The sequence below is a fragment of the Brachypodium distachyon genome, chromosome 1 (assembly GCF_000005505.3).
Source record: "Brachypodium distachyon strain Bd21 chromosome 1, Brachypodium_distachyon_v3.0, whole genome shotgun sequence".
Taxonomy (NCBI): Eukaryota; Viridiplantae; Streptophyta; class Magnoliopsida; order Poales; family Poaceae; genus Brachypodium; species Brachypodium distachyon.
Window position 1 is genome coordinate 56283293 of NC_016131.3, and position 27152 is coordinate 56310444.

Below are 27152 nucleotides of genomic sequence, written 5' to 3' on the forward strand. Positions count from 1 at the left end.
AAAAACCCTGACCTGACATAGTGTTGCGGTATTAAAATATAACATTGGCTATCGCCCATGGAAACCGCCAAAACATTAATTTTCAACCGGTGAAAATGGCCAATAGGTGATTTTTCTTCACTAGAAAAAAAAAAGACTCAACCGTGTAGTGGGGGTCACGATATCGATAAGTTAGTCAAAAACTCAAAAAACATGGTCTACAGCGCACGAAAATAGTCAAAGCGGTGATTTTTTTTGCATTGATCCAAATCCGTGTATGAGCTGTCACGATGTCAGAAAATGGCTGCAAACACAAAAAAGTGGGCTAGCATGCCCCTACGGAGCTGTAAAATAGGCTCGACAACTTACCACCTTCTTATTGTGGCCGTTTGGCAAAGCATTTTTGCTTAGTTCCTATTTGGGGTTCAAAACTGATTATGTTAACATGAAGTACGAAAAATCAGGCCAGGTCACCGCTGTCCATAGTAGTTGTAGGGCTAGGTCTTCGATTGCCTTAGACGCGTCTGGCGTTATGTCGTCTTCTAGAAGCTTCTCTAGGCTGCTCGCGAGCAGCAGCATAGGGTGGCCAGCGAGCTTTCTTGTTCTTTCTCCTTGGCGGAAGATGAAGGAGAGGTTCGGATCTGGCGATGGCTTGGTCAATAAGCTTGTTGGAGCTCCGATTCGTGGTGATTTGACCCGTCCTGGCCGTCGTGGTGGCGTTGAAGGAGTCGAATTGCTTGGATCTGGAGCTCCAAGGAAAGTTGGTGAAGCTGCATCTTCGTTTCTTCGTTGGAGCTCATCCCGGTATACCTGGGCAAACCCCGAGCCGGGCCTGGTTTCGGGCCGGGCTTCACAAAGCCCGACGGGTAAACCTCAAGCCCGAGCCCGGCTCGGAGCCCGGAAAACAGGCCATTTTAGCATTAAAGTAATTATTTTTTATATAAATAAATATATTTTTATACACATTTTCCCAAAAAATATTCGATTTAAGCCATTTCGGGCTTTTTTTGGGGTTTCGGGCCAGGCTTTTTGTGCAAAAGTGAAGCCCGGGCCCCGGGCTTCGGGCCGGGCCGGTCGGGCCGGGCCACCCATGCCCAGGTATAATCCCCAGCGGTGCAAAGACGGCCGTCGCTGTCAACCCGCTGTATCTATTGGCGGTTTGAGCGGCTGCTCCATGGATTGGTGATGACTGTTGTCAAACACTACAACTCTATCTTCCTTCAGGCCGATGTGCCAAAAGGGAGGACATCTGACTCTATGGCGTCTCATGCCTGCTTCGTCCCAAGTGGTGCTGTCCCCGGCGACGGTGCGGGTTGCCATGCCCGGAAGTCTCATCGCAAGAACGGTTGAGAAGGACTTGACTGTAATCTTGTTCTTTCTCTTTGGGTCCTTTTCGTAAAAAGTTAGGGCACTATGTTGTTTTCTCTCTTTATCTTGAGGTCCTCCCTGTAAAATGTAATCCCACCGCTCTAATGGAGTAATGCAGTTTCCGGGTCCTTTGGGACCCTTCCCATGTTCAAACAAAAAATCTGCAGTTTATGTTTATACAGGTCAGAGATGTTCTAAGACAAGAACGTCAATTTGTTCCTCCTCTGGCACATTTAGAAATCAAGGGACGACCAAAGTTTCAAGAGCATGAACAAGCATACACTCGATCCTCTCAATTCGATTGGAAGAAAGAATTGGCACGGTTTAAAAGGAAAACCGAGCCTAAAAACCAATATAATGCATGGCTTATTCAAGGAAAGCCGTGCGAAAAACCCTGACAACGAGCATACACAGGAACAAAACCGAAGAAACAAGCCGTGACCACTAAGACGAAACCCCTCCCGCTCCAACGACACCGAACAGGGAACATCTCTTTGTGCCAGAAAAAGGTAGGCAGAAATGGGTTTTTTTGACGACATGGTGGCCACACATGGTTGTAACAGAAAAAGGTAGGAACAACTCTATCTTTCAGCAACACTGGCATGAAAAAATAAAAACTGAAATGTAACAGAAAATACATGGTTGTAGTATTCATATTAATTGGCCAAGGGTACAAATATATTCTCGTTGAGATTCTTGTTGGAATGAGGAAATAGAAACACGTGTTCAGAAATAACAGGACACCCACTTGCTTGGATACCATTGATAGGATCCAAGTTTATTGAACATGAATTAGCAACATGATCTCGGCCTTGGACATCTTGCATGCACATGCATGATTAGGCTGCAACCGATGCAACGGCAGCCTCAGTCCCGTTACAAAGACTCACACATGCATCGAAGCAGAGTTCCACGTTGATTTTCATCTCTTTGCCGCGAAAAACTGGTGCAAAACAGTAGGCATTATCTATGTGTTAAGCACAAATCTTTTTTATAGTTCTATATGACAGAAAATATATTAATGTAGCGGAATGCATATATATATACCATGGTTCATGTTGTCACACACGGTAGAGCTACATCCGATGTTGCAGTACTTAATGGCTTCTGGTTCACCTGCAAGAGAAAATAACTGGCAGTAAATAACTTATTTGAAAGAGAACATAAAAACGTGGGAAATGAAGAGTGAGTTTTCTTTACCGGATTCAGGGAGAAGGTCCATTTTACGAAAGTTAGACGGACATTTATTGCCACTTATGATTTTACATCCACAAGTACTTGCAAAGACTTGTCGGGCACCCCCTGCGGCACGGCAGAGGTTGTAACAGTTTCTTGCAATCGTGGTTTTGCAGCAACTAGCTCTTCCCCTCTACTTGGACCTGCTCCAGAACTAGCCACAGTACGAGGACACAAATGACCATTGTTGCTTGCCATGGCTGGATGGTTTTTGTGTCTACTTGGTTAATTTGGATGGCTGGCTGGTTTTGAGGGCTTGCTTGGATTGATGGATTGCCTGATACGCATGGCTCCTATTTATAGAGAGATGATGGTGTGTGGGTCGTACAAAAGATACAACACAGAGGAATAAAAAAGTTGAAGCCCACTAAGTGCAATTAATTTTGCAAGCTGCACAAGCAGCCTATCCACGTCAGCATTTCATTTAATTTCTCATTTTCATTTAGTTTCCATTCTAATTTCGATTTATTCCATATGATAAATGCGATATTCTTTGAAACAGTAGTTCCCGCAGGCTTCGCCAGTGCCCAGCGCAGAGGAAAATCCATGAAACCTAAGTTGGGCCAAGTTCGGAGCCCACATGCAGCAGACGACACATACAAACCTAAATCGATGGTGCGGCCCATAGCCCACACGTATCTTTCCCTGGCCCATTTCTGTCGCAACGCTGCCAGGCCCAGATGTTGCGATCTATCGTCTTCCTCCTCTTCCAGCGAACGCACACAGCTGCAGCAGTGGACCGACATCGTCACATTGAATTCCATCATATGAACCGTTTCTTGCAAAAACAACACCGGAAAATTAATTCCTGTCTCTTCCCGAACCGATTCAGGCAACTAACAGTCCGTATCTCCTTTTAAATCCCCATTTGTAACTGACGAGCCACGAATGCCGGCCGTCAGCATGCAACTCTCGATCTCTCTCCGTGGCCTATAAAACCAATTTCCGACCGCGTCATCTCAAGCCCATTTCCATCCTTTCTCAAACACCTCTTATAATTTCACTTTCCGGGACGCTATGGAAGGTAACTGTAGCCATTTTGCCGGCCAATGGCATTGGATGGCGCGGCCCTCACTCACAGAAAACACCAAAAGCTACGTTCGAAGGGCATCCTCTGTTGCAGGAAGGACGCCCGGCTACACTGATGGTGCTCGACATGTACGGCCGGCCGATGCGTCAGTTCGTTTGCTCCGCTACGTGCGCCGGTTCGTTTGCCCTGATACGTCTCTAAACGTGCTCAAGATCACCGCGGCCGTGAAGGTTCCTTTGCTATGCCGTATGTCGTGGTGGTGCCGAGACCGAGCATGGTGATATGATGTGAGCAGATCCATCTTATACAAGTTTTTAAATATTTTTTAATATTTACTGGCATTAGTTAGTCCTAGCTAAGTTCATTTACTTTATTCTATGCTCAAAATATTCTCATGTATATTACCACCGTCCTTTTCATAAGTAAATTCCGCGGCAACGCGCGTGGTATCATCTAGTATAATTTATGTCCTTGGAATCCTAGGTAGCTAGTGGGAATCAATCTGGCCGGGTGGTGTGGGGAGGTGGGGACCTGCATAAGTCGTGCGCAACTGCCATTCCACTCTGCTTAATGTTAGAGGTGGGCTCTTATCATACGGTGTTCAAGCCGTGTTGGCCCAGGAAAACCTAACGAGTGCAAGCAGGTGTCGGGAGAATGGGCTCCAGAAAAATACCATATGTAAACTTGTGCTTACATGCAGTAATCTCATATATTTTCACCTTAACTACTTGAATCAAAATTATCTCGGATAAACCTATAAACACTAGCTAGGCCTTCTTATTGAAATGTTTCATATATTTTCTGCAAAATAGAGAAGGTATTTTGCTTGATGATTTGTCCGTTTCTGCGCTGAACCAATTGTCTTCGGACACAACATAGTTTTTCCACTATTGAAATGGCTACAGCGCGGCTGTTTGAAAATGCCCTTGCTAAGCGATCGAAGTGAACTAAATTAAGCCAAATACTTCTTACGTTACGCGATGACAAGTCAATGAGCGGGATCACGTGGCTACTGAACAGAAGCACCATCGCGTGCGTGGGGTTGATCCAATCTGGGATATGAACGAGCCGCCGGCTGCTAATATTTCAGTTTTTTTTTCTACTGATATCTGTCGTTTTGATCAAATTACCCACGTGATTAGATCCCTGTATAGTACAGCATCTTGTAAGACTAAGCTAAAACATATTTTTGAACACATGCAACGAAGCAACGGACTAGTTGGTTTTCTTTCGGCTACAGGTTGTGTTGGCAGCTGGGGAGATTTCTCTCCCTCTGTCTCTCCCTCCTGACATATTTATGAGCGTTATCCAATTTAGACATAAACACACATTATCAAGCTTTGGAAAATCAGATTTTAAGGTGAAAATATCACCCTCCAGGATGATAAATGCACCCATGCGCATGGTCATCAATAAAATCATTTAGTCCCGCTATAAAAAAAACGTTGGCTACCACCCATGGAAACCGCCAAGACTTGAATTTTCAAGCCCACGAAAACAGGAAAAGAGAATCGAAACCATGCAACGGGGGTCAAATCAGTCGAAAACTAAAAAAAATCTGCATGGGCCCAAACCTTTAGAACTAATTTGACACCTTTAAAATAGAATTAGGACTCTCTTTTTTTCATGTTTAATCTACTTTATTGGATGTCGGCTCTGGGGATACGGAGGTATCTCGGAACCTAGGAACTCAGGCCGTGGCCCCACCGCATCCGTCTAAGGGCCCCCGAGGATGGGTCCCGGGATTGACTTCCCGGGAGCCTTGTGTCTGTTCTCTCCTACCCCGGGCGCCTGGTCTAGTGCCCGGCGAGAGAATACGTCCCTGCTTACCTCAACCGGTCCTGGGCTCCTACTTTCGTGCCCATGAGCCTGGGCTGGTACGTTCAGAGGCGTCCTCGGGACTGCGCAACTGTGGTGTGACGATCGCTGGCGAGGACTGCAGGCTGGACGCGGCAGGTTCACCTTTTCGGCCCAGATAGGTTCGAAAGCTTCTCTGCGCCCCAGACCGGGTACAGATCACTTTGGACAAAAGCCACAGAGCAAGCGGACAGCTTCCATGCCGCGCCAGGTTTATCACCGTTTCGGCCCAGACAGGGCCGAAAGCTTCTTTGCGCCCCAGACCGGGTACATATCACTTTGGACAGAAGCCAGAGAGCAGGCAGACAACTTCATATTCATCTTGCAGCAGGGATGTTCCCCTGTAGCAGCACGCATGCCGTGTGCCCTAGTTCGCCACTGTTGTGTCCCCTTGAACTATAAAAGGAGGCCCAAGGCTTCCATCCAAAAAACGTGGGCATCCGCGTTAGACCAGGCATAGAGAGTTCGAGGTAGGAGAAGGATTGGTGCTCCGACCGCCGGAGAAGAGCAGCGTCTACTTCTCCCTCCTCCCCGGGCCTCCGTAGTTAGGCTTGAGCTCGCCGCTCCAGCAGCTCCTTATACTCTTCCCTTGTGCCATCCACCACCATCAATACACACAAAACAGGACGTGGGGTATTACACCTTCCGGTGGCCCGATCCTGGGTAAACGATCGGAGTCGAAGTCCTTACCGGTGAGGTTCGAGACGCCACCCTGCCTAATCAGAAGGGGGTGGTCGCACTCCCAGTGTCCACGTTAGCAGACGCGACACTGGACTATTGAGCATTGGGTTCAAATATAATAAAGTAACAGAAATTTGAACTATACTTTTCTTATGTCTTTCGTATGAGTTTTTGGGACAGTTTATGAGCGTTCTGTTTCTGGCCAGGAGCATGATCGATTCTCGGCTCCACCACCACTCACTGAACATGCCTTCGACCGTGACACACCTCCACCGCAACAGAACCTCACACTGGCGAGCACTTGGACACAACCTCGACACACAGACTAAGGCATGGACATACATACACAGTTTGACCTCATGTCGAGTACTTTTCGACCACAAGGATGATCTCCCGTCACTAGGACATTGGTGCACTGTGATGGTAGTCTTATCTGATCTGCTGGATGCTAATCCACCACACAACCACCGATTGCCCGATCCAATCCGCTGAAAGCCACTCCACGCAAGCCACCGTTCGCCCGCCTCGAGGCGCTAGCACATCGCCTCCGTGAGACAAGCGTGTCTTCAACTCCTAACCCGACTAGCACTCGTAAACCTGACCTTTTACGTTGCTAACTCCAAGCCTAAACACACACATGGCCTCGGTACTGCTAAACCTACTGGGACTTGCACTCCGTACACACTAGGAATCCAATGCGAATACAACTCGAACAGTAGCTATTGCTTGTACTGATTTTCATTAGAGTAAATTTCACAGAACCACAGGTTTTGAGGCAGACTTCTCAACAAGCTCGTACTGTTGTTAATTTGTCTGCAAAACCACATGTTTTGCGTCCAACTATCTCACTGCATACAAAACGTTGGTTTAAGCACTCTTGACTGTATTTCTTACGTGTGGGTCCCGCATGTCAGGCGCGACGCTTTTTTCATTGGACCCCTTGCCCTTTTTTAAATTTTTCTGCCTCGTCCGCTCTTCTTCTTCTTCTTCTACCAATGGAAGTAGCGAGCCGCAGCATCCCTGCCATTGTGGATCTTTGGAACGGACGAAGTTGGACTGGAAGACCCCTTCGTCTTCGGTGGTGTCGTTGTGGAAGAAGCTGAGCAGCGGCGGAGGAAGCCGCGGCCCGTGAGGAGGCCGAGCCAGCGATTGCAGACGACGGAGGCGCGGAAGGGGCACCCAGGAGTTCGGGCGGGAGGCGGAGCAGGATCTCCTCGGGAGTTCTGGCGGCAGAAGTGCGCGGAGGCTGGCGGCGGAGAGGGATTTGGGGGAGAATGCTTGTCGGTGCATTTGACGGGAATGTGTGCGTGTGGACTCGGTCTTCTATCATGTGGGGTTGACTTAGAGAGAGAAAGAGGCGGCGTAGGAGGACGCAGTCCATGCCGCGCTGGAAAGGGAAGAGACGCAGTGCAAGCCAAGGAGGAGGTGGGATTGGAATTGGACTGGCGTTGGGCACGAATATGAAATTTACTCGAATTCCAGCCAACTGATAAAAGTAATGTTTTTTTATCCAACGCTAGCCGCTTATCCAAGCGCTTAAGGTGAGAAGAATAAATAACAAAAAAAATGAAAAATTGGTAAGCAACTCCGTCTATGGGGAGCTTATCAAAGGTGTCCTCAAGCTCGCCATCGATGCCATGGACAACTCTGGCGGCCATATTTCGCGGCTCATCAACTCGGCAAATGTGATCCTCCTGCCTAAGAAGGGTGACGCTTCTTCCATTCGCGACTACCGGCCGATTAGTCTCATCCATAGCCTCGCCAAAATCTTCTCCAAGCTTATGTCCCTACGCCTTGCTGCTCATCTCCCCGACAACTTCGTCAAGCTTATGTCCATTAATCAGTCGGCTTTCATCAAGAAACGATGCATCCACGACAACTTCGTCCTCGTTCAAGGCATCGTCAGAGGCATGCATGCACGACAGGCGAGATGCAGGCTGTTTCCTCAAGCTCGACATCTCAAAGGCGTTCGACTCGGTTGCTTGGCCTTTTTTGTTAGAAACGCTTACACGTCTGGGCTTCAGCCCCAGATGGCGCCAATGGGTCACCATGCTCTTCTCTTCGTCCTCCTCCAGGATTCTGCTCAATGGCATCCCGGGCCCCTGCATCCCCCACGCCCGTTGCTTACAGCAGGGTGACTCTCTCTCCCCGATGCTCTTCATCATCTCCATCGCCCCCCTTCACCACATTTTGCGGAGGGCCGCAGAGTACGGGACGCTGCGACCTTTCAAGAATGCCCGGGTGAAGGTGCGGGTCTCCCTCCATGCCGACGACGCAGGGATCTTTACATGTCCGGACCCTCAGGACTTGGCGGCGATCAATAGGCTTCTTCAGCTCTTCAGGGACGCCTCAGGCCTCTGCACCAGCCTCGACATATTAGAGCTCTTCCCAATTTGCTGCAGCGAGGAGCAGGCGACGGTGGCCCTGGGGGCTTTCCTGGCTAGGCGCGGCTGCTTCTCTTGCACATATCTTGGGCTGCCGCTCAGCCCTACTCGCCTCAAGGCGGCAGCTTTTCAGCCCCTCATTGACAAGATTGGCTCCTGGCTTGCGGGGTGGAAAGGAAGGCATTTCACGTGTGCTGGTCGTGTGGTTCTGGCCAGATCAGTCCTCGCCACCATGTCGACATAACACCTCACCACCTTCTCCATTCCCCGCGGCATCCTCAAGCAAATGAACAAGCTCATTCGGCTCTTCATCTGGCAACGCTCTGGCCCCCAAGGGCAGGCACGCTCTCTCTCCCTCGTCAATTGGAGCACGGTGTCTCGCCGCAAGCATCTGGGCAGGCTAGGCATCCCGGATCTTGAACGCTTTTGGAGGGCACTGCGTCAGCGATGGCTCTAGTTCCCTTGGGCTGAGCCAACCAGGCCTTGGATTGGGCTTGCCTCCCCTTGCTCCAGGGCTGATGTGGACCTCTTCCGGGCCACCACCACGATCCGCCTCGGCGTTGGCACGAAGACCCTCTTCTGGCATGACGCTTGGCTGCCGGACGGATCTATCGCCAAACAGTGATGGCCCTCCCTCTTCGACATCGCCACAAGAAAGAACCGCACGGTCCAGAAGGAAATCTCCTCGCAGAATTGGATTCATTCCCTCCTGCGCATGTCCACGTCACAACAGCTTTCCGCCTTCGTGGAGTGCTGGGAATGCATCCTGGGTGTCACCCTTAATGATGAGCCGAACGCCATCACCTGGAGGTGGTCCTCTTCCGGGGTTTATTCTGCGGCCTGTGCCTATGAGGCACAGTTCTTGGGATTGTTCCCCCACTTTGCCCCTGTCAAGATTTGGTGCGCCCATGTGGAGCCTAAGGTTAGGTTCTTTGCCTGGACTCTGCTTCATGGCAAGATCCTAACGGCGGACAACCTCGCCATCTGAGGATGGCCTCACAACCCCATTTGCCAGCTCTGTCATCTTCATCCGGAATCCATCGTCCACTCCCACCAGCACTGCCCTTACACAAAGGAGACCTGGAACCTCGTTCAAGATTGGAGCAATGCTACCTCGCCTACCTCCATCACGGCCTCCTCTGCCGACTCTTTCTAGGAGGAACACATCCGGGGCCACACAAAACTCGACAAGCGGGCCATTAGCGATAGAATCTTCTACTTGGTGGGGTGTGTGGACGGAGCGCAATAGGCGCGTCTTTAGGGGAGTTGGAATGCCTGCTCCTGAGCTTGCTTTCCTCGTCTGGGAGGATATTTGTTCTTGCATTCGGGCGTGCTCTAGCGATCTGGGAGATTAGCCCCTTTTTGGCTCTTCTGCCCTTCTCCTTTCTTCTTCTTTTTCTTTTTTCTCCTGGGACCCGTCTTGGATCTCTTTGTACAGTTCTACTCTTCCTAATCGAATGACGGGGATCGACCGTCTTTTCCTAAAACAAAAAAAAAAACAAAAAACTCCGCTTCCAGCACTGGACGCTTACTTCCAGATACTGAACGCATTTAACGGGCGGCGATTAATTAGGCAGCAACGGTACACAGCTGGGATTGCACGCAACCTGCCTTTTCCTTGGGATTTTGTTCCTGGCGTCGGTCCTTAGCGTCTGCGCTGGACATGCCCTAATGCTTACCTGTTCTAAGAATCGTTGTGTTGGTTACAGTAAAAAAAACAGAGAATCGGCCTGTTGCCGTCATCGCCGTCATCAAAACTTAAATCAACAAAACTTATATATGATGTGGTTGGCTGCTTTGCTGTAAATCCTGTGACTGATATATTATGATGCTCTCGTTAGTTCTCGTCACTAGGTCGTGATGGTGATCTTGCCCAGCATGCATGTTGTGTTTTGTATACAATAGAATTTCGGAAATGCTCCGCGAACTAATGTTTGTTCCACTGTACTACTTACTAGCCCAAGCCAAACCCAGATTAACTATTCTCAGTCTATTTAAATGACTTTCTCTGAGAATCCTTTTCAAATTCGTTGCTAATTAGATCTACAGATCTGTCGGATAAATCTTTTGGAACTCATCCCCTAGCAGTAGCTTCGAGAAGTTTGTGGTTGTGTTGTATCTAGGTTTGGCAATATTACATCTAGAATTGGCAAGACTGTCTCTCAACCTGCCTCAAACATGCCGAGGAGATCCCCTTGCCCCTTTTGATGGACAATCCCGCAGACCTCGTCCGCCATTTTTTCCTCTCGAAACTATGTCACCATCTCCTCTCCAACCCTGCCTTCTACGGCCGATATCACAAGTTCCACCAAGCACCTCCCATTCTTGGGTTCCTCTTGTGGTGGGCAAGTTCAATGAGGTAACCTCCACTCACTTATTCGCCATCACAAGGGGAAGCCGAGCACAAGAGGTGTATAGTGGAACCTGCTTTGGAGGCAAATGGAAGGCGGATTCGGAGAGCAGACGATGCCGTCACAAGGATAGGATGGGTGGACAATGCCTGGGGGTTGTCCAGCAAGAGGCAGAAGAGAGGGTCTTCTCAAGTTGTTTGTCCGGCAAGTTCAGACAAAGTATAACCTGATCCCAAGACATTGCTGCAAGATCTAGATACAACGCAGCCATGAACGGCCTGAAGCTGCTCGGGGATGATTTTCAAGAGAGTTCTCCGTGAGGCGAGAGACCAGTAGATCTTAGTACGTACCTAAGTTACTCTAACTATGAGTAGCCTGACTAGGAGAATCAGAGAAGGTGCACATGTTACTAAGCACTGCCTAATTTCCACCTTTGTGTACCCGTTACAAAACCGAGAGTGTATTACTTAAAAAAAGTTTGAAAAGTCCAACTACGTACTACTGAAGTAAGCGGAAAGAGATGGTGTGTTTTATACTTCTAAATAAATAAGAGATTGTGTGCATTAAATGATATTTTGCTAACTCTGTTATTCTCATGCCACGACAATTAAGCTCTCACCTTCAAAGTAATCTATTATCTTCAAAGCACTCAAACCAAATCTAGCATGGTTGTGTGCTGTCCCATTCAGATTGCTTATCTAAATCTGTTTCACGATGATATATATCTTTGGACTGGCAACAGCAGACAGAGCATCATGTATATCAACAAATCCCGGGGCAAATCTTGCCAATTTCCAATCCCATTCTAACTAAGAATTCACAAATCCAAATCAAACATATCTAAGCTGGAAAGCTTGAAGATAGTACCTAGAGTACCGAAGATTGTGTAAGGAAAGATGCAATTGAGTTTGGCGTCCCTCTCGAACAACTTCGTCGCCTGGTCCAACTTTTTGTCATGAAGATGCCAGTATTTGCGCTCACAAAAATGATACCATATTAGCCGCCCTACGCAAAGCAAATCAAAGATGGCAGAAAGCAACTCGAGTCATTAATGGGGATCATTTCAGGCTTGATGGTGCGTTTTGCCAACCTGGCCTGCAGCTCTGCCAGGACCCGTCTTCAGCGACCACAAGCACAGGGTGAACATGTCAATGTGGGCCAACCCAAGCCCTCCACCCTTTACCAGCACGAGCATGGTGATTTACTGGCCTGACATTTGAGAACACACATCATGCTCATGCCGATGGTGGATCGTGGGGTTGGGTTGGCCAGCATGTACATGTTCACTCTCTGCCAAAGTCGCTGAAAACCGGCCCTGACGGAGCTGCAGGGTGGGCAAAGCACAAAACCTTCATTCCTTTAATGCTCCTGAGTTGCATGGCACCATCTTTAATCGTCTTTGCCCATAGCCGCAATTCCCATATCCTTTTCGTGAGCACCCATACTAGCGTCTTTATGATCGAGAACAAATCGGAGCAGGCAACCAGGGTGTGCGAGAGGGACGACAACCTCCATGGTATCGTTCCTTGCATAAGCTCCTGCACTCTAGGTACTGTCCTCAAGCCTAGCAACTTCCACATGTTTGAGATTTGTGAATATTCAAATGGGATGGTGGCCGTATAGGAAATAGTTTACTATTGGCAAGGTCTGCCTACGGGTTTGTGAATATTCATTCAAAATGGAATGGTATGTAGGGAGCGGCTTTTATGTGCAGCTGATGTGCTGGAATCACATGTATTCGCTTACGTACATTAATGAAACAAAACGCTGCCATATACATACAAAATCAAATAAAGCTAAAAACAATTGCTCCTACGTACACATGGATCGTTGCTGTGAGTTGAGATTTCAGTAAAACCTGATTTTAAGGTATCCAAGTAAATATATCAGTATAGCTTTGAACCTCACACACAAATATGAGAAAGCTTAGACCAAGAATGTGTGTATATGAATTGTGAGCCATCAATAAACGGAATCCTTAAATCAATTATGGAACTAGAAGGGTTTTTTTGAAGGGTAGGAAATTTTATTACTCAATCAATTATGGAACTAGAAGTTAATTTGACCTAACCACACCCAAAGTTTGTTTGTTCATCCTAGCTCAGGTGCAACCAAAGCATTTTTTTTTGCTATCATGAAGATCAAGATACTGCTGGTAGGAGATGTACAGCAAAACCATCGGTTGAGCAGAGATGCATAATACTACGGAAAGGAGAAAGTACATAACCACTCGGAAATAACATATATCCCACACAACTAAATCTGATCACCTTCTAAATAACTTAATAAACTATACAATATATGTTCATTTTCTTCTGAAAACATACTTTGTATGCAGGGTAAAATTCTAGCTCTTATAAGGCACAAAGTTCAAACACGGTGAAAAAGGAATGCATGTCAGGGAAGTTCAAAATTAGACCATACCTTAACAGAAAATGGATGCAGCCGAGAAACCTTTTCTCTTGAGAAAAAACACCGACAGAAACATACCTTAAACAAAATGAAATAACGAAATAGTTAAGTGAAAAACATAGAAGAATCAGCAATAATCTAAAATTACTAAATTAACATGCCTTCAATTTTTTATGACCCAAAACTCAGTAAATAACCTAATTATGACCAACACTATTTTCTTTCAGCCTATTCCTGCGACCAACAATCATGACTGACGCGCTAAGCCTTAATATAATTTACTCGCAAATAATATACTAACATTGTGCATAAAAATTTGTCCATTATGGCTTAAATAAGAGTTCCATTTAGAATGTGCAATGATATACACAAATGTGACCTTAGTATTGTTGGTGCAACTGCAAAGGCCATTATAGGATTCCTTTGCCGCGTGAAAAAGAAAGATAAAAATGGCCGCGACTACTCCACTTATACATCCATCCTTGTTTCGAACGATACATCCACCTGATTGATATCCATCTTGGATTAGATTGCACCTCCAGATGCATGATAGATAGTTTTTCCTCTCTGCAAATAGCCATAAGAATATAACGGAAAGTGCATGCAGAAAAAGCCAGTAAAGACATAAAATAGTCGATTATATTATAAATCACAGTGTATAGGGGAATAATTTCAGAAGCTTTTCAATCATGGAAAATCCTATAAAAAAAATTAGCATCTGTACACATAATGGATATGTATATGGGAAATAGTGTATAATTTTTTTTAACGGGAAAGGGTTACATCCTAAATGCAGGAAGTTAATTTAAATTACATATTTTAGAATATTAGCAACACATGACCGAGAAATTCTGCAAGGAAATATAATAGTTTACAAAATTCTTCGAAACACGTCTACGCCTATAAATGGAAGAAGAAGCAAAGTTATTGTAAAGCTAGCCTCCAAATTGCATAATGTCAGAAATGACGAATAAGTGCTTTTCCATGTGCATAGCGTAAACCAGACAATCTGAACCCTTCTAAGAAAATGTATCGTCACACCAATTTTTCCTTTTTATAGGAAAAATAGGGGAATCACAGAAATTTTATTATTCGATCAAATGCCCACCACTGTATGTTAGTCTCACATGCAATGGAGATGCAACTAGGATATGATCTAAAAATAACAGGAGAAAGCTTCATCTAGATCACTGTAACAAGAACACAAAGTTACTGATGAGATTGAAGCTTTCTAGATTACTGTAACAAGAACGCTTAATAGATTTATCAAGAGTGATTTGAGAGAGATTTAGGAGCGTAACAAACTAAATTGATAGAGAAGATAAATCATACTAATTAATTCTTTACTATCAACAGTGATTACCTTAGTGCGATGCTGCTAGCTGCGAACTGCCAAGAATTCAAAGGCACGTACTTAGTTACCAGCATGCTAGGTTCATATATTCGTCCAATTGGAGTATATATCAAGCTTTCTGGTCCTGGACGAAGCAGCCGCCCCCATGGATCGGAGCGTATGAACTTCTAATCTTGACAAAAAAAAAAGAAGGAAAGAAGATGAGATAGATGTGAAGTATCTAGGTCAAAAGATGTCATACACAACAGATCCATGTGGCGTACTTACCAATTTACTTGGACGAAAAAACCTGGTCTCCAACAGATCTATCTTGGCTTCTGGTCCGGAGTGAAGCCATGAAGCTGCGTTAGGGTTGCGGGCACCGGGCAGAGGAGGATACCCTAGCCGCGGCGCTAGCTGGGTGGAGAATCGACTCATCAAGGAAATACGGTGAGGTTGCGAGTGGGCGGAGCGGCCGGCGGCGGAAGAGCGAGAGAGAAGCTAGGGCGAAGCCACGAAGAATGCGGCGGCGGCGGCGCTAGACTGTTAGGGCGGACGAAACGCAACTGCAGCGGTCTATATATATAGTGGAATACTTCACTGGTAATTAGGGTTTACATCGCCCCTCGGGCTGAACGCCCAAGCATCGTACGGAAATGCTCCCTTCCCGGCCCAAGTCAGGCCCGCAGCCCATCATTAACCAGGTCGGTCGAGAGAGATCAGAAGCAACCTGTACAAGGGATATATAAAAATAAAACTTGTACAAGACTAAAAATGGAATTCTGTTTAGAAACATTGGCGTGCTTTGGAGATGGAAGAAATCCGTTAGAGGAAGCACAATATGCTTATGGTACGGTACTACTACGGTGTTCCCTAAGGCAAATCCAGGTGAGACCATCACAATTAACAAGGCAAATCAACGTGAGACCGTCGCATTAGCGGATGAATTTCAATACATGATCAGGCACCACGTAGCTGAGTGCTGAGTGGGATGAGCTCCTGGTAAAGAAGAAGGTGCGGGTGCAGCATCCGAAATCAGAACAGAGTTGGCAATGCCCTCCGCAGGATTACGTCAGGAATTCAAGATTAACACTGACGGCGCGTTCAATATGCATGGCGATTTGGGTTGTGTGCGTGGCTTTTTTTCGAAAGGGGAGGAGTCCCCGGCCTCTGCATCAATCGATGCACACAGTCATTTTTATTGCAAAATAATCAAATATCGTACAAGTCACTAATCGAAGATCGTGGAAACAAAATAAGCCAGCGGAAAAAGTTCAGCATAGCGATTCTATGCGTCTAGTCGCCTAGCACACCGCCAACCAGCCCGGCTAAAGAAATCCTGTGTTGCATCCAATATCCAAAAGTCATGTTGGGACGCAGGAAGCAGATACTCCCACAGTCGAATCCAATGGGAAGCCCAGAGGATAACCTGCAAAAAATGAGTAACTCTGGCTCTGTTAAAAATGACATCATTTCTACAGTCCCAAATAGTTCAACAGAAAGCCGAAACTCCCATCCCAATAAGAACTTTAGATTTTTTTTTCCAGCCCATTAAGCCAATTCCGAAACATATTAATAGTCGAACTCGGTGGAGCTAGATTAAAGGCAATAAAAGTGATGCGCCACACAATATGAGCTAAAGAACAAGAGATGAAGAGATGATGTATAGTCTCGTCCGAATGGCAGAACAACATTTTAAACTCTCCTCCCAATTCCATTTAGCTAGATTCTCTTTGGTTAAAATAACCTTACGGTCAAGGAACCACATAAAAATCTTCACTTTCTAGGGAATTTTAAGCTTCCAAATGTATTTTCGCTGGAAGACCGTATTTCCATCCATAAAATCCGCATACATAGATTTGACCGTAAAAATACCCAAGGATGAGAGACTCCAAACAAATTTATCCGATTCACCAGAAAAATGAACCAACATCAAGCGTTGTACTAAGTGTAACCATCGCACCCAATTGTTGCTAGTCAGATTCCGTCTAAAACGAATTTTCAGTGGAACTGACGCAAATATTGTAGCAACAGAAACGTTTTTATGCTGCACAATCCGAAACAACGATGGATATTGATTAGAAAGAGGCGAAGAACCAAGCCGGGTATCCTCCGAGAAACAAATTCCGTATCCGTCCCCAAGAACGAACATACCTGGGCCAAAAAAATCATCTTTAACTTTGCCATCTGCGATGGATGCTCTCCAGAACCGCTGTGTGCGTGGCTAGAAACCTAGAACGACAAAGGAGAATCTTCTTTGCGGCTGGTGGGTGCTCGTGGTTGCTACTCCCAACATTCCGAAAAGCAAGGCGCATAACTCTTTGCACACAGACCAAGGCAGTGGATCCTGGATGCATTTAGTCCAGTTTTGCCCTTAACCATTTATGCGCCCGCGCCTGACTTGGGCAGGCCAAAGGACACATGCAGTCCGCTATGACCCGTGTTATCTAATCCCTGCATCCGAATGGTTCCAAGCAATTCACATCAGCCCCACCATGTGCTTGCCCACTCGCGCACCCAAGTCTCTCCATTGGCTACAGGCTCACTGTAGCGGCCATGGGAGGCCGGGGTCTCCACGCGGGCGAACAACGGAGCAAGGCCAGTCTCTCTCCACGCCGGCGAACAAGGCCATATGGAGATGAGGGGCACGCAGACGACAGTGTCGAACACGCCGACGAGCAGCGCAGCACGCTGGCGAAACTCCGACGCCGACGAGAGCACGTTCGCCGTGGCCGTGCGTGTCCTCGAGCCCACACGGCTTGTCGTCGTGCAAGTTCACGCCGAGACCGCGCGCACGGCCCTCACTGAGCCCGGGCTGTCGTCGGGCGGCTTGTCGTTGCCGCTCGCCTTCTTCCTCGCGGCCAACGGAGAGCTTGCTGCCGAGTCCGTGCGAGCCGCCTGTGCTCGTGCCGTGGCCGACCCAGCGTGCGCCGTCCTCACTGAGCCAGTGCGGCTCGTCTTCTTCCTCGCTGCCAACGGAGATCTCGCCGTCGATTTCGTGCGTGCCGCCGTGGCCGAGCCCACGCGGCTCGTCGCCGTGGCTGCCACCCGGGTCGCAGACCTCGCTGCGAGGCACTAGTCTTCCTCCACCTACGCGCTTCTCTTCTTCAGCGTCTTCTTCCTCGCTGCCATCGTCTTTGATTTCTCACCGGCCATCTCGTCTGGTGTTTTTCTGGTCTTCGAGGGGAGGAAGAGGTGTACTATTACTAAATGAGGAAACTGAGGAGTGTACTTTGGAAGGAGAAGAGACCGGATGGAATCTCTGCATGCAGAGTAAAAAAAGAGCAATAAATTGATTGCGATGGGCAGATGGGCGAGCAGCAGACTCTGCCAGCAAGGGCTTTTTCGTCAGGGAGGAAGAGAAAAGAGCAGTGCGCCCTCCTTTCCGGAATATCGAAGGAAAAGTTATGCGCCCTCCTTTTTAGGAACGGAGGGAGTATATCCCATATGCGAAGGATGCTCTCCAGGCCGAAGCTGAAGCTATGCTCGGGGCTATCTTGTATGTTGATCATTTGAGCATGGGGAGGGTTGTTAACTCGTCATGGAAACTGATTCCCAGGTTCTCCTCCGTGCAATGACATCATCTGAGTATGATTCGGCGCCGCTAGGGGCAACTAATGTTCAGGGAGAGGGAGGCCAAGTATAAGTTGTGTGTGGGCTTCATTGATTGCATTATTAATTCTTGTTCCCTCACTTGTAATAAATCAGCGCATGCGCTGGTAACATTGGGCGCGAGTACAATTCAGGCTGAACACTTAGTGAGGCTGGACTCGTTCCCGAGCTATCCGGGATTGGCCTTTGGACTAGATCATATGGGCTCGAAGGAGCAATGTATCTAGAGTGGATATCATGATTGCACTTCTTGAAGTCGCGCTTCACATCCATGAAAGGACCGCATCAACATCGGATGATGACACTAATCTTATCGCGGCCTCTCGCCTCGCATGAAGTACAACAACATCAGGCTCTACACTTGACCAAGGGCTATTGTGACTATTCCTTTGATCCTTTCTACTCCGATGGAATATTCCAATGAATCCTAGGGAGGAGGAGGAAAATACATCTTTGCCACATTCCCTTTCTATTGTTCATTCTTCTTTAGTTGCCACATTTCAATAACTTGTTCTGGAGGGGAGGCCACCTTGTACAGTTGTAAATATTTAGTCTTGAGTATTGGGTACCGGAGAAAATGTCTTATATAAGGCATGTAATCTCATGATTGATTATATGAGAGGAATAGAAGGAAAGAACTTGTGCGCGGGCTGTGTGAAGCAGCCCGAACCCAAAACACTCTTATGTCCCTTGTTTGTTACAGCAGGGACAGAGAGAGAGATAGAGAGAGTAGCAGCAGCGTCCTGGAAGAAGAAGTGGGGTTGCAGATTCCTGCCGCGGCAGGATTTTTTCTGCCGCGCCAGAAAACCAAGCTTGGAGCCCTGCCGCGGCAGCAGCGCGGCAGGTTGCTGCGCCTGCTTCTGAGGCGTCTCAAGGTTGAAGAAGAGGGGCAGCTTGGTCTCCTCCAACAATTGGTATCAGAGCCTCAAGATCTGAGGACTCAAAGCGAGGTGGAGGATGACGGTGCGACGTGTGTGCCTTTGGCGGTGCGATGCCGCTAGTGGTTGGTGGCGATGTTATGCTGCCGAGAGGAGATGGCGTCATGATGTTGCCATGAAGAGATGACGGTGTGATGCCGTCACAAGGAGACGTCGACGACGGGGCGGTTCTTCGTTGAAGTTCTATGAAGAAGTTAGAGTCAAGATTAGGGGGTGATTGTTAGCTCTAATCTTGATTCTTGTACTTCGATGTTTAGGTTTTCATTTGCATGTACTTTAGGCGTTTGGTTTTTGGGCTGAAGATCGATCGACATGGTGTGAGATGCCGGTATGCACCTCGTGAGATGCGACTTCCAGGCGAGATGCTGGTGTCGTGAGAAGCTGCACGGTAGAACTGAGTCCAGCAGCAAAAAGGGCAACTCCTGGAGAGATTTCAGGAGATTAGGAAAGATTGTTAGGGGTGACGTCAGACTTTTCTTAACGCTACCAGGTAGGATGTTTGCTGACGTGGAAGAGAAAGGGGTGAAGAAAGGCATGAGCCTTCTCTTAGCAGCTAAGAGATGATCTATTCACAAGAATGATAAGGCAAAAAAAGGCAAATTCCTCGTTGTACTAGATTTCGTCTTTTCTTAACATTTATTTGATTAATTTTATTCATCTAAAAATTAATTTTATGCTCATATCATGTCCTTACCATATTTTTTATCGGATTCGGTAGCGGTACGAATATGGGTTCGGACGCAGAAACGGAAACGAAATATAGCGGATTATGTCGGAAACAGAAACAGTACGGCAGCGGATCGGAACTGGACCGGAAACGGACAATAATGGACGGATAATACCTTCAGGACATAGTCTCACACATGCAATACATATCATGTAGTAGTACATTTTTAAGGGTCTAGAACTCACAATTTTTTAGAACACATAGTCTCATATTCAGCAACATGTGCCATCATGCAACAGTCAACGTGCATTCACTAGAGCAGTAGACAAAGTAGACAAAATAAATACTAGCAGTTGGGATGGGAGAGAGAGAACGAGCCAGAGAGACCGAGAGAGAGAACGAGCGAGAGAGGCGGAGAGAGTTCCTTCCGTGGCTGTGTCTAGGATAGAGCTAGTAATTTAGTATACGGGCCTTAGGCCTTAGTCCATGACAGGAGCAGCCCAACTTTAGCCCTGCAGTATATTTTGATTATAAACAACTGATAATATCCTAATATTTACTGCCGGATTATCCGATCCGTTATCCGTCGGATTATGTTTATACCGTATCCGGTTGAGATATCCGATATCCGAATCCGGATCTGACCGGATAGACATTTTCTCTTCCCCCATATCCTGTGCCGTCGGATCCGGATCCGGATTTAGCGGGTTTTATTAAGGTCTCACCCGGTTTTATCAAGCTTCACAAAATACAGCTTTTGTCAACACTTCATTATTGTTTTATTGATGTTTTATTCTGGTTCCAATAAGATTTCACAAACTTCACAAAAAGGTACTTACAAAAAGCAACACTGGCATGAAAAATAAAAACTGAATTTAATGTAACAGAAATTACATAGTTGTGCTATTCATATTAATAGGCCAAGGGTACAAAGAGTGGTACAAATATATTCTCGTTGAGATTCTTATTGGAATGAGGAAAGAGAAACTCGTGTCCAGAAATAACACGACACACTTGCTTGGATACGATTGATAGGATCCAAGTTTATTGAACATGAATTAGCAACATGATCTCGGCCTTGGACATCTTGCATGCACATGCATGATTAGGCTGCAACCGATGCAACGGCAGCCTCAGTCCCGTTACAAAGACTCACACATGCATCGAAGCAGAGTTCCACGTTCTCTTCGCCGCGAAAAACTGGTGCAAAATAGTGGACATTATATATCTATTGGACACACAAAAAAAATTACAGTTCTATATGACAGAAATTAAAATTAATGTAGAGGGATATATATATACCATGGTTCATGTTGTCACACACGGTAGAGCTACATCCGATGTTGCAGTACTTAATGGCATCTGATTCACCTGCAATAGAAAATAACTGGCCCTCAATAACTTATTTGCAAGAGAAAATAAAAGAAGTGGGAAATGAAGACTGAGTTTTCTTTACGGGAGTCTGGGAGAAGATGCATCGAAGGATAGTCAGCTGGACATTTATTGCCACTTATGTGTATACATCCACACCTACTTGCACACTCTAGTCGGGTACCCCCGAGTTTACGGCAGGCGTTGTAGCAGAGTCTTGACGACGTGTTTTTGCAGCAACTCTTGCCCTCTACTTGGACCTGCTCCAGAACTAGCCCCAGTAGGAGGATACAAATGATCACGCTCTTAAGACCATTGTTGCTTGCCATGGCTGGCCGGCTGGTTTTTATGTCTACTTGTTTCGATGGCTGGCTGGTTTTGATGTCTAGCTTGGATTGATGGATTGCCTGAGACTCGAGGCTCCTATTTATAGAGAGATGATGGTGTGTGGGTCGTACAATAGAGTGCTGTAGGCATGCGAATCTCTCTCTCTCTGTGTCTTTCTCTCCGTGTAAAACACCCTTTAACTATAATTAACATGTTTTGACATTACACACTGACATGAGATATAATTTATGTCCTTCGAGTCCTGGCTAGCTGTTGGGAATCGATCTGGGTGGTGTGGGGAGGTGAGGGCCTGCATGCCTAAGTACTGTGTTGGCCGTGTTCTTATCATACGGTGTGGCAGCCGTGTTGGCCGCGTCGTTGCCCACCACCCGGTCCCACCATGACATGCAACATTCGGCCAAGGTCGAAATTAAGCTGTTTAAAAATGATCTTGCTATGAGATCGAAATGAATTAAATTAGAGATCTCATTAAATTAAGCTGCATACTTCTCACGTGACGCGATGACAATTCAATGAGCGGGATTACGTGGCTCTGCTGAGCAGAAGCACCATCGCGTGCGCGGGGTTGATCCAATCTGCGATATGATCCAGACGCCACCCTTTTTTCGAAAAGGAGGAATGCCCCGCCCTCTGCATCGATTGATGCACACAGCCATATATTATTAAAATCATCAATCATCCAAAATCATCCAAAGAACAAGTAGCCGGTTACCAAAGGAAAATTACATAGAGTGAAAGGAAAACATCAAAATCCTTCCAGCCTAAGACCTGTGAGCCATCCAAACCGGCTGAATAACTCCCGTACGACCGTTTCCAAACGGTGGCAACCAAAATCCATACCTTCATGAGCTTCCGTCCGAAGCAGTAGGGACCACATACGGAGCCACTGGGACGTCCGAAGAACGACCCGCAAGAAGTTAGCCACTCTCTTGTTATGAAAAACCAAATCATTTCTGCAATTCCATATAGACCAACATATCGCACATGTCCCTACAAGGATGAGCGAGGCAAAAAATTTCTCAACACTCCTAAGCCACCGCCCAAACATATTAGTAACACAAGATGGCAGTGGTAAATTAAATGTCACAAAGACCATTCGCCACACCAAACTTGCCATCAGACACTAGAAAAAAAGATGTTGAATGGTCTCATTTTAATCACAGAAAACACACTTCTTGCTACCACCCCAATTCCTTTTGGCCAAATTATCCTTAGTGAGCACCACCCCTCGACATAAGTACCAAGCAAAAAAATTTATTTTAAGAGGAACCTTAAGTTTCCAAATAACCTTATGACGAAATTGGCAATCATTATCAATAAGCGAGTTGTACAGCGACTTCACCGAATATGACCCAGAAGAATTCAGTTTCCAGGTAAAAGAATCCGCTTGATTCACAAGATTTACAGACTCGAGTTTATGACACAACTCTAACCAATCCACCAGACGATCCCCAACAATTGCTCTACGAAATGCAATATTAGGAGGATCCGCCCCCAACACTTCAGCAACCGAAGCCTTATGGTTAAGAGCAATCCTATAAAGAGATGGAAACTGACGTCTAAGAGGAAAGTCACCAAACCATGTATCTTCTCAAAAACAAACATCGGCTCCAAAATTAACCGAAAAAGAAATATGAGGAAAGAAAAACTGACGAATCCGCAGCAATCCCTTCCAAAAAGGTGAATCATAAGCCCTCATTCGAACTTGGGACAAAAAGCTTGCGTAGAGATATTTATTCCGCAATAACTCCACCCACAACCCCTCACCCGAAATAATCTTATATAGCCACTTACTCAGCAAACGAATATTTTTAATCTCGAAATTCTCAATCCCCAAACCTCCTTGATCACGAGGTCGGCATAGGATATCCCATTTAGCCAATCTGTATTTTTTTTTTGTTCATCGCATTGCCAAAAGAATCTCGAACGATAGAAATCCAATCTTTTAACGACCCCTTTTGGAATTTCAAAGAAGGACATCATGAACATAGGCAAACTAGTTAAGACCGAATTAATAAGCGTAAGACGGCCACCACTAGACAAAAGCCTTCCTTTCCAACAGCTTAGCTTCTTCTCAAAACGATCCTCGACACCTTTCCACTCTTTATTCATCAACTTACGGTAATGGATCGGAATTCCTAGATAACGAAAAGGAAACGAACCCACCCCACACCCAAATAATTGAGTATACTGGTCCTCACACTCCTTCGCTTGGCCAAAACAAAATAATTCGCTTTTATGAAAATTAATCTTAAGCCCCGACAGCTGCTCAAAAACGCATAAGAACAACTTTAAAAATTTAGCTTGTTGGAGATCATGCTCAAGAAAGATCACTATATCATCAGCTACTGGAGTATCGACACACCTCCATCTACAAGATGCGGAATAACCCCATTTAAACGACCAATACCCTTAGCCCTCTCTACCAGTACTGCCAACATATCTGCCACAATGTTAAAAAGCACTGGAGACAACGGATCCCCCTGCCTAACGCCCTTCATAGTCTGAAAATAATGCCCAATCTTGTCATTCACTTTGACACCAACACTCCCTCCCTTCACAAAATCATCAATCCAAGCACACCACTGCTCATCAAAACCTTTCATCCTAAGAGCCTGTTGAAGAAAGGACCATCTAACCTTATCGTAAGCCTTTTCAAAATCAATTTTTAAAATCAGCCCATCTAATTTTCTGGTATGCAACTCATGAACCGTTTCATGTAACACGACCACACCCTCCAAAATGTGCCGCTCAGACATGAAGGCAGACTGTGTAGGTTTAATAACCGAACTAACCACAACATTAATTCGGTTAGTACAAACTTTCATGAAAATTTTATAGCAAACATTCAACAGACAGATAGGCCTATAGTGCTGAATCTGAGAAGCATCCTCTTTCTTAGGCAACAAAGTGATTATCCCAAAATTTAAACGAAAAATTGGGAGAGATCCAGCATGAAAGTCAGCAAAAAGAGCCATCAAATCATCCTTAATCACCGCCCAAAACTTTTGATAAAACTCAGCCGGGAAACCATCAGGACCCGGAGCCTTATTGGGCGTCATCTGGAAGACCGCCTCACGCACTTCCTCCTCCGAAAACGGCGCAGTAAGAATGGTATTCTCCTCCGGACTAAAACGCTCAAGGTCAGCCAACATTGATTCATCCATAGAAACTGCACTAGCCTCTGATGGACCAAACAAATGCTTGTAATAATTGGTGATATACTGTCTCAGCAGTCTCAGCATGGTTTATAGGCAAGGAGCAATGGAAATGCATTGTAGCAAAATCAACCAAAATATGTATTAGACAGAGGCAGCCTTAAGCATCCGACCAAATCACACCATTAATTAATCCCAAGCGATGGGCGATTTGTTTATTTTGTTTTGTGGGGGGGGGGGGGGGGCTTGCGGGATGTCGCCCTGCTCATCGCCCCTAAATCCGTCCCCATATGTATATAAAAGCACACTATACACATTTTCAAATACTTCTCACATTGTTTGTATTGTCCATAAGACTTCATAAAGCCAGATTTTAAGGTGAAATTTTTTTATACTTTAGGATGATAAATGCACCTATGCTCATGGTCATCAATAAAATCCAATTTAGTTGCACTAAAACAAAACTGAGTTTAAGTAACATAATCAGGTAACACATGAAAAAATGTGTTAAGATTAAAACTGCTTTGACACATCATATGTGTTGCAAGTTAGATAGTAACAAATACTAGAGAAGATCCAAAACTATGTTACTACGACATTTATATAGTAATATATAATTTTGTGTAACACATAATCATGTGTTGGTGTATAATGTTACACGCTATGTAAATCAAGCGAGAAAAGTAGAATAGTTGTAAGTCAATGTCATTCATAGGTGAAAAGTTATATATGGATGCAAATTGCTAATTATTTAATACATCTTAATGCACAATATGCTCAAACCAAGAACTTTCACACATAATATATTACTAATTCGGTAACCCACTTTAATGAGATGCAAATATGGTTCTTAAATTAGTAATCTCTTTTGTTTTCAAAATAATTAGAATCTAGTATTTTTCTCATAATCCATATATTTTTCTCATAATCCATATATGCCCGCCGAGGTACAAAAAGAAGCATGCACAACTCAGAATCGAACCACTTCTTGTGTATCTAACTGAAGCGACCGCCCTCGTATACGGGTTCGATCTCTGTGCTTTAGTGCTAGTTCCTGGATCGACTCACTAGCACACACAGTTTCAAGATGTAATATCATAGAAAAAAGGTCTCAATATTACAACGAATCATCCAGAATTTAAAAGTACTTACAACTCGCATAACCTCACGGGTTAGCTAGAAATAAAACAACTGTTTAGCAGCGGAAAGAGAAAGATACAAGGGCAAACCAACACCACGGTGAGAGCATGTTGGAATGTAGGCCCGTAACCCAAAAAAAACAGAACGTACGTCTTACTCGTCGTCGGAACTTCCTGCATCATTAAACGATGCAGCCACTAGGGTCAATACATTGAATGTATTGGCAAGATTCACTAGGAGTTATATCAGAGCCTACCAAGTATATGCATAATGTGGCAAAGTGGGGTTCAAGGCTATTTGCGTGGAAGCAGAACATAAAATTACCCTACTACAAAGGAATGTTATAATAATGTTAACTATTGGACTCGGGGTAGACACATCCATGCTTCTATTAACCTAGAGCACATTGAAGGGGATTCATCAAGTGCTCCTACCCTGTTCAAACCATTCATTTTATTTAAGAAATTGGAATGAGTGAGACTTTCCTTACAGCTCCACATCTAGTTGCTCAAATTGTCCGTTGCCGGGGACACGGCTAAGTACTTAGTTTTGACGCTCTCGAGAGTTTGTACACATTCTCCACAACAAACCGACGTGTTAATCCCTTGTTGTCCTCAGGGTAGAGTAGCAACGACATCGATTACGAGATTTTCAGAGGTAATTCCCTAAACCACGAGAGAATCACGCTCCCCCTACACGGCTACCTCGATACAATTCCTCGGGTCTAGGTTCATACAACTTACTCTTGTCTCACCAGAGCCCATATAGCATTGTGGTTGTACTGGAAGCTTCTAAATAGGAAACTAGTCCAGTCTCGGTTACCCCAGGTGGCATTCCACATTTGCAACGTAGACGCTCCCCGAATCCACGGGGAGGCGTCCATGGATGATCCTTCCCCGAATCCACGGGGAGTCGACTCAGAGGGACCCATAGAAATGGACCTGACGCCGCTAATCCTCAAAATCCTCAAAACAGCCCACCCAAGACGGTTCATTGAATCAATTGTTTTGCCTTACATCTAACAAAACATTTCATATCGCCAAAAGCATAACAATATCATAATGTAGTTATTTCCCCACGGTACTACCATAGCCTAGCATTCAACTACAACGATGGCAATTTGGTAGCAAGGAAATGGCGAGGGTAAACTAGACTACCTGGGATTTATAGCTAGCATAGAAGTACGAGTAATATTCCTAATGCATCTAATAAAACAACTAGTGCATAGTAAAAATATTTAGGAGAATGATCAAAGTGAACTTGCCTTGTCCAAGGTTCTGGTAGTTC

At 45.7% G+C, this 27152-nt stretch overlaps 1 protein-coding gene and 1 non-coding gene across 8 annotated transcripts; both read right to left on the reverse strand.

Annotated features, from left to right (window-relative positions):
• Positions 1–1950: 1950 nt before the first annotated feature.
• Positions 1951–15171, reverse strand: LOC112269800. Of its 7 annotated transcripts, none has more exons than XR_002961939.1 (7): positions 14920–15171; positions 14662–14819; positions 13803–13865; positions 13311–13376; positions 2548–2876; positions 2395–2463; positions 1951–2290 (listed from the first exon to the last, which is right to left on the reverse strand). XR_002961939.1 is itself a non-coding variant. In XM_024457001.1 (6 exons), exons 1-5 carry the CDS (start codon positions 15067–15069, stop codon positions 2460–2462), a joined length of 441 nt encoding a protein of 146 aa, XP_024312769.1. In that variant the 5' UTR covers positions 15070–15171; the 3' UTR covers positions 1951–2290; positions 2395–2459. The 7 variants fall into 7 exon arrangements, 3 of the variants coding, with proteins under 3 accessions (XP_024312769.1, XP_024312767.1, XP_024312764.1); XR_002961936.1 differs by having other exon boundaries at positions 2548–3309; positions 13678–13865; XR_002961938.1 differs by having other exon boundaries at positions 2548–3309; positions 13678–13865; positions 14662–14824.
• Positions 12015–12184, reverse strand: MIR7724B (microRNA MIR7724b). Its single transcript, NR_127007.1, has one exon. It is a non-coding gene; the product is annotated as a microRNA MIR7724b (primary transcript).
• Positions 15172–27152: the final 11981 nt, after the last annotated feature.

Excerpts from the sequence above, each read along its gene's own strand:
- LOC112269800 (XM_024456996.1), bottom strand. The coding sequence starts at position 15,069 with ATGAGTCGATTCTCCACCCAGCTAGCGCCGCGGCTAGGGTATCCTCCT. Across the intron at positions 13,866-14,661 it reads GCTAGCAGCATCGCACTAAG|AGAGGAAAAACTATCTATCA; the intron begins GTAATCACTGTT and ends GGCTATTTGCAG. Across the intron at positions 13,377-13,802 it reads CCAAGATGGATATCAATCAG|GTATGTTTCTGTCGGTGTTT; the intron begins GTGGATGTATCG and ends ATTTTGTTTAAG.